Source organism: Gopherus evgoodei, chromosome 1, assembly GCF_007399415.2.
Source record: "Gopherus evgoodei ecotype Sinaloan lineage chromosome 1, rGopEvg1_v1.p, whole genome shotgun sequence".
Classification (NCBI taxonomy): domain Eukaryota; kingdom Metazoa; phylum Chordata; order Testudines; family Testudinidae; genus Gopherus; species Gopherus evgoodei.
The window spans coordinates 272,462,362-272,477,736 of NC_044322.1; the positions used below are offsets into that span (position 1 = coordinate 272,462,362).

Sequence of the window (15,375 nt, forward strand, 5' to 3'; positions counted from 1 at the left end):
TACTATAAAATCCCTCCTGGCCAGAGACAGCAAAATCTTTTTACCTGTAAAGGGTTAAGAAGCTCAGGTAACCTGGCTGACACCTGACCCAAAGGACCAATAAGGGGCAAGATACTTTCAAATTTTGGTGGGGGGAAGGCTTTTGTGTGTGTGTGTGCTCTTTGTTTTGGGGTTGTTCGCTCTTGGGACTAAGAGGGACCGGACATCAATCCATGCTTTCCAAATCTTTCTGAACCAGTCTGTCATATTTCAAACTTGTAAGTAACAGCCAGGCAAGGCGTGTTAGTTTTCTTTGTTTTCTCAACTTGTAAATGTTCCTTTTTGCTAAGAGGATTTACCTCTGTTTGCTGTAACTTTGAACTTAAGAATAGAGGGGGTTCCTCTGGGCTCTATGAATCTGATTACCCTGTAAAGTTATTTTCCATCCCAATTTTACAGAGATGATTACCACCTGTCTGTCTTTAATTATAAAAGCCTTTTTTTAAAGAACCTGATTGAGATTTTCCCTTGTTTTAAGATCCAAGGGAATTGGATCTGGACTCACCAGGAATTGGTGGGGGGAAAAAAGGGGAGATGGTTAAATTCTCCTTGTGTTAAGATCCAGGGGGTTGGATCAGTGTTCACCAGGAACTTGGTGAAAAAGTCTCTCAAGACTGTCCAGGGAAGGGAGCTAGTATTTGGGAGTGGTGGCAGCAAAACCAGATCTAAGCTGGTAATTCAGTTTAGGAGTTCACATGCAGGTCCTCATATCTATACTCTAAAGTCCAAAGTGGAGAAGAAACCTTGACAAATATCATAACAGACAAGATAGTGTGCATGATTTACCTAAATTGTCAGGCGGATGCCAGATCACTCTCCCTCTGCACAGAAGCACTAAAACTCTGGAACTGATGCATCCACTGCAGTGTATTTCTATCAATTGCTAGTCTGCCAGGGGTACAAAATATAACAGTAGTCAGTCTCGGCGGTAATTTTTCTCACAACCATGAATGGGAAATGAACCCAAACAGTGCTCCACAATGTATTTGATCGTGGAGAACCCCAACAATACAACTATTTGCTACTTACCAGAACAAGAAATGTCTCCACTACTGCTCCAGAGCTAGATTTGGGAAATAGTCCCTAGATGATGCTTGCTTTCTTCAATGGGTCAGAAAACTGCTATACGCATTTTCTTCATTCCCTCTGATATCAAACGTCCTATTAAAATTAAGGTGGGAAAAAGCAAGCGTTATACTGATTGCCCCCAACTGACCGAGACAAGGGTGTTACCCATACCTGACACAGCTAGCAATGTGTCCTCCAATTCCTCTTCAACCCATTCCTCACCTACACTCCCAAAATGACTGATACATCCATCACCCCAATTTACAGATCCTTTGGCTCCAGGCGTGGCTGCGTCATTGTTCCAACACAAGGAGCTGCCTGTCTGAGGACCTGAAAGAAGTGTTACTACTCAGTAGGAAATTAATGACTTGTTTTACTTACCTGCAAACATGGAAATTGCTCCAAATTTGGTGTAATTCCAAACAAGTTGCTCAGACAGCTTCCTCCCTTCCTTTGATCCTAGACTATATACTAGTTCTCAGAAAGTGCTGGTCTGTCACTCAAAGTACATCTCATGGCCATGACAGCCTTCCACCAGAGGGTGGATGGCTGTTCAATATTTGCCCATCCAGCAACATACAGATTTCCTCAAGGGCGTGGGAAACCACCTCCTCACACCAGAAGCCCAGTTCCATCATGGGACCCTAACTGGACCACCCTTTTAACCTTGTTCTCTTCTGCACATGCCAATAAAGACAACATTTCTAGTGGTCATCACCTCAGCATGACGAATAGGGGAAATAAGTGTTGATGGTGCACCCACTCTTCACGGTTGTCTTTCTTTAAAGACAAAATCACTTTAAGGCCTCATCCAAAGTTTCTCCCCAAGATGGCCCGGTTCTTCTACATGAGCTAGCTCATTCATCTCCCCAACTTTTTCTCAGTCGCATAGTGACAACAGGGAGGCAATACTACATATACTTGATGTTAGGAGACCAAACATTTTATTTGGATAGATCAAAAGGGCTTTAGGGAATCTTCTAAACTCTTCACCTTAAATGTGGACAGATCCAAGGCCTCCACAGTCAGCTCAAAGGTGTCCAAATGGGGTTTTAAACTGCATTAACTATTGTTGTCATGCTCATAACCTGCTACCTCAATCAGAAATTAGTGCACACTCCATGATATCACTTTCCACCTCGGCTGCATTTATTAAAGATGTTCCCATCTCAGAAATTTGCAGAGTAGAAACTTGGGCTTCTGCTCATACTTTTCCAGAACACTATGCAATTACTCAAGACTCAGCTTCTGATGCCATCTTCAGCTCCACAGTATTATCAATAAGATTCCACTCTGAAGCCCCAGCCCTCCATTGGTGCGAGGAGGGGAATGGGAATGCTGTGAAGTCACCTACTGTGCAGCACCCGTAGGGACACTATGCAAAGAAGAGGAAGTTACTTACCTTGTGCAGTAACTGGTTCCTTGAGATGTCCCCCTATGGGTGCTTCATGACTCACCCTCCTCCTGTCTACTTCAGAGTCCTTGACAAGGGGCTCTGCAGTAGAGAAGGAACAGGGTGGTTTGCCTACACAGGGCTAAATTAGCCTCTAGGCAGAGCACGAAGGAGGGAGATTACATGTGTTGCCCGAACGGACGCTGCTACCTAAAATCTCCCGTCAGAGGCATAGGGGCACAGATACATCTACAGTTGAGCAGCTATAGAGAGAGATACATCTCAGAGGACTATTGTTACTGCACAAGGTGAGTAACTTCCTCTTTTCCAATACTAGCCAGAGAAGCTGTCCAGAAAGGATTCTCTGCAAGACAGTGAAGGTCTTCTGGCATGGGGCTTATCTTCACTTGGGAGAGAGGATTAAGAATTTCTTTTCAGTCTGGTCCAGTATCACTTGATTTCAACTCCATTTTCCTTGGGATGACAGAAATTCTGGACTGGTCCATCTGTAACCTCTCTATGTGCAAAACAGATTCCAGGATAGAGACCAGCTCTTCTGAATCAAAAATTAGCTTTGAGATTTATGTTCCACGATATCAGGGAGCTTTATATTTTCAGTATGTTCCAGCTAACAACTTACATTTTGCATTCTGGAACAACCATAAGTTGTTTGGTTTGGAATCCTCTCATTTCATGTTCAGACAGTTTATTTCTGGTAGACAGCCATGGACAAGAGAGGATTCAGATCTACCGCTGTCTGGACAATTTGATGAAGGTGCAGTCATACACGGTCACACTTGTCAAGCTGCTCATTGTTTTGTTTTTAAAACGTGGGATTCGCAAGGAACCATCAAAGCTACCGTATCTCAGTAACTCTAAACCTGTGAGCTCTCTGCATAACCACTCTGAGCCTCTTAATATTTCACAAGGAAAAGTTTTATAAAAATCAAGTCCTCCTGAGGTTATTCCTCAAGCACTCTCCAGGCATCAACAGACCGATGACTTCAGCTGGTCGACATGGGGGTGTTTTTTTATGTAAACTGTTCCATGGACAGTACTTCATCTTCACTTCTTCAGAACTTCTGAACACTGGGTCTCTACTACATAAGAGCAGCAAAGAATCCTGTGGCACCTTATAGACTAACAGACGTTTGGGAGCATGAGCTTTCGTGGGTGAATACCCCCTTCCTCAGACGCATCTGAGGAAGGGGGTATTCACCCACAAAAGCTCATGCTCCCAAACGTCTGTTAGTCTATAAGGTGCCACAGGATTCTTTGCTGCTTTTACAGATCCAGACTAACACGGCTACCCCTCTGATACTACATACGAATATCTACTACCACTTGACAGTCTCTTCAGATGTTTGATGGGTCCTTCATTGGTGGTGATCGCGTCATCTCTTCCAGGGCAAACCTATGACAATTCTGGGAGCAGTTCGTATGACTATCACTGCAAGCCTGTTGTGGTGATTGGCTCATATGGGACTCTATAGCTCAGGATGAGTGATCCAAAGGTTTCTCCTCCACATTACATCATGTGTTTAACTGTGTAAAATCGTGCAGTCTTTATCTAAAATGATGGAAGAAAGAGAATATTTAGAAGGGAATATTTAAATAGCCAGACAGGTTAGTCTTTCCCTCACTCACACAGTACATCCTTGCAGTATGGGAACCTACTCCTGAATGAATGTAATACATGGAACAGTGTCCAAAGAACGTAGTAACAACTGTCCAAATCCCAAGGCAGGCCTGTAATTGTCTCAAAGCACTAAATTAATTGCCAACATACATATCATTAGCTATATTTAAGAAAAAAAAACAAAACCAAAAACCAGGATCACTCTGTATCTCTCTGCTCTTCTAACTGGAGAGGAACCACTTATTGAAACATTCTTTGTTTCAAGGGGGATATATGCTCTTTGTACCAGAAGCAGACTGCCTCAAGAGATCATCAGAGTGGAGCTTCCAATTAGATATTCTTAGACAGAAATTGACGTATTTGCCTTTAAAACAAAGATTCTCTGCTACTTTGTCAGATAGAGACCTAGGGGCCAAGAAGGAGGCTCTTTCTAATGTGACTCTTCCCCCCCCCCCCCCCCCCGGTCTCCTGTATTCCTACCACGTAGTTTTATATTATCACAGGAATCAGTTTGCACCCCAAACCAGACAAATGTTAGCTAGCTTCCAAGTATTTGGCATGTATCTAAAGAGAGCTGCTTGGATGATATCACACTAACATCAATTAAAAAGTTGTCAAATCAGTTCTTAGATTTGGGAGAGGTTTAGATACTGGTGAAGAGACCACTTTTGACAGCGATAAATAATTTATGAATTATGTCCTAGAATTCATTTGGAGAGGTCTAACTTGGGTGTATGAAGGCTGCTATGTTGTATGAGACCACATCTTCACTTTAAGTATTCTCTGTGCATCTGGCAAGACTTACCTACCTCCTACCTATTGCACTTGTGTTACGCTTGATTGAAAGCTGGAGAGAGATGTCTTGTACTTGCAGTCCATCCAGGTGGACTTTCTAGTGGTGGTGGTGGTCACAACTGCCAGATAGGTGTCAGTCAGGAGCCCACTTAGTCTTGGTATTGGGTATATATGAAACAGAAAATGTTTGACTGAACCACTATTTATCCACCAAAATATCAAAAAACATATCCTTGTCTCAAACTTTCACACTGAAGAAAATTTTTGGTATATGCAGGACATATGGGGCTACCAGAGTCTACATTGAACTAAACTAGAGCCTCTCTAAATCATCTATTAAAATTGAGATGGAGAACTTCAGAAACTTAAAGGTTTTTACTAATATGTTAAACCATAGAATCTGTTTCTTTAATACTGTTGTGATGTCATGGGCAGAAGTCGTATGCTTATGATCAAGTGCATTATAGCCGCATTTATCCATATTTCACCAAATTCTGCAAAAGTAAACATCCATTCCTCAGCTGGTGGGATCTTTGGGTGTTAATTGAATGAATAGGAAAATTTTATCTGCTTACCTGGAAATGTCCTTCAGGTAATATCACTGTATCTAGACAGAGGATCATTCCTGCTTAAAATGAATACTAGTTTTTATTCCATTATTTTTAAAGATCCATCCCATGCATGGCAGTAGGTGAAACTATTAACTAGTGTGAGGTTTTTGTATTAAAAAGTTGGCTTTTCTAAGAGTTTGGTGAACTTATCTTGCCTGGTAGAAGTTTGTCTCGAGTGGCAGGTTTTTCAGTAAGAGAGCCACTCCCCTTCTGCCAGTAATGGACAAGTCTGGTTCTGACCTAGAGATTGCATGCTGGCTGAAGAACCACTGTAATGGATCACTAAAAGCTATTACTTGAAGAAAAGAAGCCTTTAGATAAGCACAGGTAATCTCAGGGCAGTAATTAAGTTGAGAAGCAGATTGCTTTCACTCTGCAGCTTGAGAAAACTCTGAACAGTAGAAGCAGCCACTTCAGTTATTCACTCTAGGAAGAGGACCCAAGAACAGCCTAGGAGAATGGTAATGGAGGAGACACAAACCTGTCACAGCTGCCAATAAGCTGTTTTATTGAGTAGGTAAACAGAACAGCCAAAGGAAATTGAGTGGCTTTAAATTGACTAAATACCTGCTAATCAGAAGCCAGTATATATAATGGAGTTTCCAAATAATGTGTGTCCAAAATAAAAGTATTCTGATACGTATTTCAGCATCCTCTTTCCCAAGTGCTATGGGATGGAAGGATGTTAACATCTCACTTGGATAATGGTGAAAACTTTTTATGCTGACCTTTATTGTATTTTTAGTCTTCCTGCTGTTACATTCCTGGAAAAATTTCCAAATTGTCTGAGAAAAAAGAGTTAAAAAAATGAAAATGGTAAGATGGATACTTGGAGTTACAAGGATGAACCTTTCTAGAATGAACCAAGGTTGGAGGAGGTGTAAAGGCAGTAGCAGTTATAGAAAAGTTGAGGAAATTTCAGGCTTGAATTGTTTGTCCAGGCAAAAAAATCAGATATATAGGAAACAATGTGTTTAAACTTAAAACTGGAACTAGATGAATGTCCTACAAAAGGATTTGATTAACTGCACGGTTTTGAGGAACAGATTGGAATGGAGGTCTTCAAGAGCTGAACCCATATAGATGGGACTAAGGCTAGAAGAAAAGAGGAGTATAAGACATTTGTGGGGATAAGAGGAAACCAAAGGAGGAATGGAATATAGGGGAAGGACACAGTATAGGGAAAGAAATTGGAGGGGGTGAAGGAAGGGAAAGGGCTGGTGGACACAATGTCCTCTATTCTTCATGGGACTGTTGACCTAAATTCTGAGGCAGGTGTCCTGGATACTGAGGCACACTCAGTGCAGCAGATTGGAAATTCTCTGGTATCTTTCTGATGTGCTAAAAACAGAGTTTTATTGAATTAAATATGTAAATGGGTGATGCATCTGCCACAGTGATAGATATCCAACAAGAACGTCCCTGGTGATGGTAGAGTAAGGATTTTAAAACTTAGAACAACTGCTTTGAAAGGATATAAATTTTCATGCAGGGTAGGAGGAAACGTCCTATGGGCAGATTTCATGACTTCATACTGCCCGCAGGGTACTATGCTACACCTTCCTCTCAGACATCTGGGACTGGCTAGTTTCATACAGGATACTGGACTGCCTGGATCACAGGTCTGATTCGGTATGACATTTCCTATGTGTCTTTGATATTTAATGAAATTTTATACTGCCTCTTGGTTTTGTATTGAAAGTACACAATTGTACTGTAGAAGGTGTTTGGTGTGCAGGGGACTGGGGCTGGAAGCTTTAACAGATAGGTAGGAGTTATTTGGGTTAAGCTCTATTGATGAAAATAGTGGTGGTATCACTTGCACTGGTGCAGCCATGCAGGCGGTTGACCACTGATTGCTGTAATTGGAGCAGATAAAGGACTGGTCTGCATGTAGACTTGGTGCATATCAAGCCAGGGTGTAAATCTACAGCATACTAGCCAGCCATGCACTGGCTGGCATTATGGACCCTGCTACCATTCACTAAAAGTTCCTTACTGTACTTTGATATACTGATAGCAGTATGTCAAAGTGCATTCTAGAGCTTCCAGTGTGTGGTAGCAGGGTTCACATAGGAGGCTACTGTGGGCACCTATGTTGCCACTCACTAAGTCTGTGTAGACAACCCTTCACTATAGATGAGATCTTGTAAGTTTTTAAACTTTTTTGTCTTTCTCTTCACCGGGCTCGCAACAGTGCTAGCTGTAACTGGATATAACATGGTTATTGCTAGCAAGACTCTAGCAATTTTTCCAGGTCAGGTTTTCTTTTCCAAGAACTCTGCTAGCCAAACCTGCTATAGATGTATATGTGTGTGTGTGTGTGTGTGTGTGTATTTCCTCACCTCTAGAACAATGTTATGAAAGAATATGGTCTGGAAAACAGTGATAGAACATGAACTACTCTGTAAAAATGCTTGTGACTAGCTCAGTAATGTCAGAGTGGAGTGAGGCCGTGTTTTGATTAACTTCTAACTGGGAACGATGTTGTGGTTAAGGCACTGTACTGGAACTTGAGGTATCTGGGTCTGTTCCTGGCTCTCCTACTGTCCATCTGTGGGTATGTCTACACTACGGGATTATTCCGATTTTACATAAACTGGTTTTGTAAAACAGATTTTATAAAATCAAGTGCACGCAGCCACACTAAGCACATTAATTCGGTGGTGTGCGTCCATGGTCCGAGGCTAGCGTCGATTTCTGGAGTGTTGCACTGTGGGCAGCTATCCTGTAGCTATCCCATAGTTCCCACAGTCTCCCCTGCCCCTTGGAATTCTGGGTTGAGACCCCAATGCATGATGATGCAAAAACAATGTCGCGGGTGATTCTGGGTAAATGTCGTCACTCATTCCTTCCTCTGTGAAAGCAACATCAGACAATCATTTTGCGCCCTTTTTCCCTGGATTGCCCTGGCAGACACCATAGCACGGCAACCATGGAGCCCGTTCAGCTTTTTTTACTGCCACTGTATGTCTACTGGATGTTGCTAACAGACGTGGTACTGCAGCGCTACACAGCAGCGTTCATTTGTCTTTGCAAGACAGCAGAGACGGTTATCAGTCATTCTGTACTGTCTGCTGCTGTCATGGATGCCCCTGGCTGAGTCGGCTGGGGGCGCAAAAACAAAAATGGGAATGACTCCCCGAGTCAATCCCTCCTTTATGGTATATAAAAATAGAATCAGTCCTGCCTAGAATATGGTGCAAGTGTGCTAGAGAACCAGTATACCAGAGAGCACAGCCGCTCCGTGTCAAATCCTGCAGAAATGATGAGCTACGTGCTGTTCTAGGGGGTGCCCCTGCAACAACCCCACCTGCTTTCCTGCTCCCCCGACCCTCCTGGGCTACTGTTGCAGTGTCCCCCCATTTGTGTGATGAAGTAATAAAGAATGCAGGAATAAGAAACACTGACTTGTTAGTGAGATAAAATGAGGGGGAGGCAGCCTCCAGCTGCTATGATAATCCAGGCAGGACATTAAACTGTGCGGGGGAGAGGAGCCCAGCATCCCGCTGCTATGATAGTCCAGGCAGTACAGAATCTTTTCTTTACACATGAAAGGGAGGGGGCTGATGGAGCTCAGCACCCAGTTGCTATGATGAAGACGGTTACCAGCCGTTCTGTCCCATCTACTGGGAATGACCGGGAGTCATTCCTGTTTTTACCCAGGCTCCCCCGGCCAACCTCACCTGAAGCCAGCCAGGAGCACTCACGGGCTAATGATGATGATGGATATCAGTCATATTGTACCATCTGCCACTGAGGAGGGGAGGGGAGAGGATAATGCTGTTCACTGCCGCAGCATCGCGTCTACCAGCAGCATGCAGTAGACATAGGGTGACATATAAAAAAGTCAAGCGATTTTTTTCCCTTTTCTTTCACGGGGGGGGTGAGGGGGGTAAATTAACGAGCTATACCCTGAACCACCCCAAACAATGTGTTTGACCCTACAGGCATTGGGAGCTCAGCCAAGAATGCAAATTCTTTTCAGAGACTGCTGGGGACTGTGGGATAGCTGGAGTCCTCAGTACCCCCCTCCCTCCCTGAGCGTCCACTTGATTCTTTGGCTTTCTGTTACACTTGTCATGCAGCATTGTGCTGTGGACTCTGTATCATAGCCTGGAGATTTTTTTCAAATGCTTTGGCATTTCATCTTCTGTAACGGAGCTCTGATAGAACAGATTTGTCTCCCCATACAGCGGTCAGATCCAGTATCTCCCATACGGTCCATGCTGGAGCTGTTTTTGGATTTGGGACTGCATCACCACCTGTGCTGATCAGAGCTCCACGCTGGGCAAACAAGAAATGAAATTCAAAAATTTGTGGGGCTTTTCCTGTCTACCTGGCCACTGCATCCAAGTTCAGACTGCTGTCCAGAGTGGTCACAATAGTGCACTGTGGGATACCGCCTGGAGGCCAATACCGTCGATTTGTGGCCACATTACCCCAAATCCGATATTGTAACACCGATTTCAGCGCTACTCCTCTTGTCGGGGAGGAGTACAGAAACCGGTTTAAAGAGCCCTTTATATTGATATAAAAGGCCTCGTGTGGATGGGTGTAGCGTTAAATCGGTTTAACGCTACTAAAATAGATTTAAACACATAGTGTAGACCAGGCCTGAATGACCATATGCAAATCATCTAAGCTCTCTTATGCCTGAGCTCTCCATCTGTAAAATGAGGGTGCTTTTTTACCACACACTGATGATGCAAGGATACAGTAGTCATTTGTGAAGTGCGCTAATACTATATAGTGATGAGCACCATAGTAAAAAATAATTAAAGGAAAGATAACCTTGAGTGATAAACTTGCTGGACTAAATGCTTTACAATGAAAATATTGAAACAGTTCTAACCAGACTAGCACAGGTGTCAACTAGTTCTGTAGAACTCTTAAAGAAGACAGCATAATCAGTGTGTTTAGTCTTGCTATGATAAGGGTATGAAGGTACATAAAGTAGTTTGGAGGAGGAACAGGCAGCATGTGTTAGGGCCTCATATAGCAGACGACTTTTGGTTCCTGGCTCTTTATGTGCCAGCTAGTCTCTTCTTGTAGTATGCTGTATGAAATAGTAAGCTAAGTAAAATTAAATGGAAACACATCTTCCTAACTAAACCTAGTATAACTTTTTTTTTTTTTAATTTCTTAATTCCTAGATGGGAATGATGAGCAATCCCAGTCCTTATGGCTCGCCGTACAGCCAGAACACTGGGCAACAGATTGGAGCCAGTGGACTTGGTCCCCAGATGCAGAATAAGACTGGGCTACCAAACAGCTTACCCCAGTTTCCAATGGACAAGAAGCCAGTTCCCGGGACAGGAATGCCTAACATGGTAGGTAGAATTATAGGTTCCACGTTCATATGGTAGCAGATCACATATGGGCTTGTTGCAATATTCTGCTTGTGGTACTCTTGGATTTTATAGTAGTCAAATACCGTGTGCATTCTCTTTGTCCCCTTGTGTCATAGGGTATGCCTAGAGGAGGGTCTAATTCTCACTATGAAAGATAGAGCTGGGAAAAGAGGAAAAATGTGAGTGGTGCCATAGTGCAATCTCTTTATCATGAAAGTTGAACTTACAAATGTAGAATTATGTACAAAAAAACCTGCATTCAAAAATAAAACAATATAAAACGTAACCCCTACAAGTCCACTCATTCCTACTTCAACCAATCTCTCAGACAAACAATTTGGTTACAATTTGCAGGAGGTAATGCTGCGAGCTGCTTGTTTTATAATGTCACCTGAAAGTAAATACAGGCATTCGTATGGCACTGTTGTAGCTGGTGTTGTAAGATATTTACATGCCAGATGTGCTAAAGATTCATATGTCCCTTCATGTTTCAACCACCATTACAGAGGACGTGCATCCATGTTGATGATGGGTTCTGCTCAATAACAATCCAAAGCACAGCGGACTGACGCATGTTCATTTTCATCATCTGAGTCAGATGCCATGAGCAGAAGGTTGATTTTCTGTTTTGGTGGTTCGGATTCTGTAGTTATGTAGTTTCCCCACCAGAGTGTTGCTCTTTTAAGACATCTGAAATCATGCTCCACCCCTTGTCCCCCTCAGATTTTAGACAGCACTTAAGATTCTTAAACCTTGGATCCAGTGCTATAGCTATTTTTAGAAATCTCACATTGGTACCTTCTTTGACAGCAGATTTGACAAAAGCGCAAAGTATTCTTAAAATGAACACGTGCTAGGTCATCATCCAGGCCTGATATAACATGAAATATATGGCAGAATGCAAGTAAAACAGACAGACATACAGTTCTACGCCCCAAGGAGTTCAGTCACAAATTTAATTAATGCATTGTGGTTTTTAATGAGCATCATCCACATGGAAGCGTGTCATCTGGAATGGTGGCCGAAGCATGAAGGGGCATATGAATGTTTAGCATATCTGGCATGTAAATACCTTGCAGCACGGGCTACAAAAGTGCCATGCGAACACCTGTTCTCACTTTCAGGTTACATTGTAAATAAGAAGCAGGCAGCAGTATCTCACTTAAATGTAAACAAACTTGTTTGTCTTAGTGATTGGCTGAACAAGAAGTAGGAGTAAGTGGACTTGTAGGCTCCGAAGCTTTACATTGTTTTGGTTTTGAGTGTAGTTATGTTTAAAAAAATAAATAAATAAAAATCTACATATGTAAGTTATGCTTTCACAATAAAGAGATTGCGCTACAGTATTTATATAAGGTGAATTGAAAAATACTATTTTTTACAGTGCAAATATTTGTAATCAGAAATATAAAGTGAGCACTGTACACTTTGTATTGTGTTGTAATTGAAATCAATATTTGAAAATCTAGAAAAACATCCAAAATATTTAATACATTTCAATTGGTATTCTGTTGTTTCAGTGTGATTAATCACAATTAATTTTTTGAGTTAATCGCATGAGTTAACTGCAATTAATTGACAGCACTAATAAACACCTTTTTCTTACTAGAAACAAGTAATGTTCATAATAGGTTCATCCTTAAGAAAAGAGATTTCTCCTTCCTCTTAAGCATGAGAAGCTAGGCTTTCATTTTAGCAGATGTTTGTAATCCAAAAGCCACTTCGAATAGCTGTCTATAATTAAATTGGGGATATTAAAGCACTCTGAATTCAGTTTTCACTGATTTTATTTATATAGTGCTCATGCAGAGGCCCTAGGGGTGCTACACAACAATTTAAATCCAATGCAATAAAAAAATTGCCGTTTAAAAAACAGGGAAGGGAGAATCCTATACAGGGACTGAAATTACTGAAAAAAGTTCTGAAAGGAGTGTCTGATTCTTTTGAAAAATGGGAAGAGTGAATGGAGTGGATGTCTTAGTGATACAATGGATGGGTGGCCAACCTGAGTCTGAGAAGGAGCCAAAATTTACCAGTGTACATTGCCAAAGAGCCACAGTAATACGTCAGCAGTCCCACATTAGCTCCCCCACCCCACTCCCAGCACCCCTGTGCATCCCCGCTGATCAGCACCTCCCCCTCTCTCCCTCCCCATACCTCCAGATCAACTGTTTGTGGCATGCAGGTGGCGGTGGGGTGGTAGGGAGAGTAAGGGCACTAAGGGCTCGGGATGGGGGGCCAGGAAGGGGTGGACTGGAGGTAGGGCCTGTGGCAGAGCCAGTGGTTAAGCAGTGAATACCCCCTGGCGCGTTGGAAAGTTGGCTCCTGTAGCTCCAGCCCTGGAGTCAGTGCCTATACAAGAAGCCGCATATTAATTTTTGAAGAGCTGCATGTGGCTCTGGAGCCAAAGGTTGGCAACCCCTGAGTAGTGTACCACAACAAAAGTGTGGTGATTGATTACCTGTCAAAATAAGCAACAAGAAAAGGGTCCTTATGGTGTCTTGGTCCATGATTAGGGCTGCCTGGAACTACGGTAATATAAATAATATGAGGTCCTACAGTCTTTCAGAACTCTAAAAACCAACAGGACTATCTTAATCAGTTTGTCACTAACAGGCAGGCAGGTCTTATTTCTTAAGCAACAGTGTTGCTGCATTCTGTAAGTGAAGAGCCCTGCTAAAAGTCCTAGTAGGAGAAAATTATAGTCGCTAAACTTTTTGACTTGGGAATACATTGATGTTGCAAAAGTTGTTACAGGATAAGTCAAAGTGTGGCTGGTACAAATTTAGTGGAAGAACACTTTTTTTGTACTATATCTGATAATTTTCCTTGGAAAGAATGTCCAGTATAATCTAGCGTCATTCTATTTAACATATCCCTTCAGAAGATGGGGAGGAGAACGGGAGGCACCAAAGAGAATATCCTTGTACTGACTACCATTATCTAGTATCAAACTTTCAGTCTTCAGAGGTTGAGGAGGAGATAGCATTAATGACTTTGGACATCAGTATTGACCAAGCACATCTCCAAAGCAGATATTGATCAAACAGGGTCCAAGAGTCGAAATACATCTGATTGTTTGGCATACTCATGATACTCCACCTCATGTGTAGAGGTTTTCTCAGTAAGAAGCCTTATGTATATGTTGAGTATGGATGAAATAGGATAAAGTCCTGAACACTGCATTTCAGGCTATTCTGAAGAATGGTTGTTCATCACAAAGTAATTCCAGTCCTTTACTCATACATCCAGAGAGTAGTTCCATAGCACCATTGTAGACATAATTTCTGAAGCAACCTCTTGTACTCACAGAATCCTTGGAAAGGTCCGGCATGACCACTATAGCCAGGTAACCCAAATGTCAGAACATCAAGAAGTTGTGCTAGTCAGGGCCATGAACAACCTCATCCTCAGAAAGCTTCAGTTCAGACTCAAACCTGCTTAAGATTACTTATGCATCCAGGTGCACCTAGAACCAAACAAACACCACCTTCCCAATTCTCCTGCTTAAAACGGAAAGATTACAAACAAGCCAGTAAGTGGCAGCACGTGAGCATTAAGACTTAATGGTGCCCTTAATCTCGCTCTCCTCCTTTTGCAGAAGGAGGATGTTGATAAAGCTATTCAAAGCAACTAAAGCATGGGGACAAGGTCAGACAGATAGTGAATCTCAGAAGATCCCAGAAAATCTTCAGTCCTCGTCAGAGATTACATTAAATTAGAACTGGACAGTCCATCAGAAGCCTCAGGTTTTCACATTGAAAAGGCACAAAGAACAGCCCCGAGCCCCACAGAAAACTCATCACAGGTCATTTGAAGGAAATACTAAATGGAACAACACAATCTAGGCTAATTATACTGTGCATTACCTGGAAGTTGTGTGGCATCTCCGGTAGAGAACAGATAAAAGCTTAGTGTTCTGTATGCCTGCATGAAATATTTGTGACCAGGCAACTTCCCAACCATCTCCTCTCCAGTTCGACTCTGTTGCTTTCAAAGGTGGAGAACTTTATTAGTACCTCTTTAAATAATGGTACAAGTGCTACAGGAGTTCTCTCCATTAGATTTATCGTGCATTTAAACAGGTGCACCCACAGCTCTTTGTGATGTTTTAAAAATGAAGTTTAGATCTAGTCATATTTAATGAGACCTTAAATAGTGTGGCCTCGCAAGTCAATCTGAAAGTGTGTGTGTGAATTGAAGTGGCCTTCATCTCTTTATATAGAGAAGGTAGAAAAAAAGGAAAGGGGGGATGAGGGAGGGGGAAAGTGGCTGAAAGTACTGTTAGCAAAAAGTTTCAATACCAGCTTGCCACTGTGTTAATAAATATTTAATTCTGGTAATCGATGGTTAAAGGTAGGTGAAAGGTATAGTTCTCAATGCAAAATTGTATTCATGATCTGTTTTAGCAGATGTGATTTTGTATATAATCTAGCTAATCAGAGAATTGACCATTTTTTAAAAAGGGACTTGATT

At 42.2% G+C, this 15,375-nt stretch overlaps 1 protein-coding gene across 2 annotated transcripts in view; it reads left to right on the forward strand.

The window, feature by feature from the left end:
• LOC115643178 (histone acetyltransferase p300-like) overlaps positions 1-15,375 on the forward strand; it is a 125,239-nt gene that overhangs the window by 41,452 nt on the left and 68,412 nt on the right. For both annotated transcript variants that reach the window (XM_030547029.1, XM_030547037.1), the window contains exon 3: positions 10,702-10,878. In XM_030547029.1, coding sequence (XP_030402889.1) covers positions 10,702-10,878 — 177 coding nt within the window. The remainder of the gene's footprint in view (positions 1-10,701; positions 10,879-15,375) is intronic.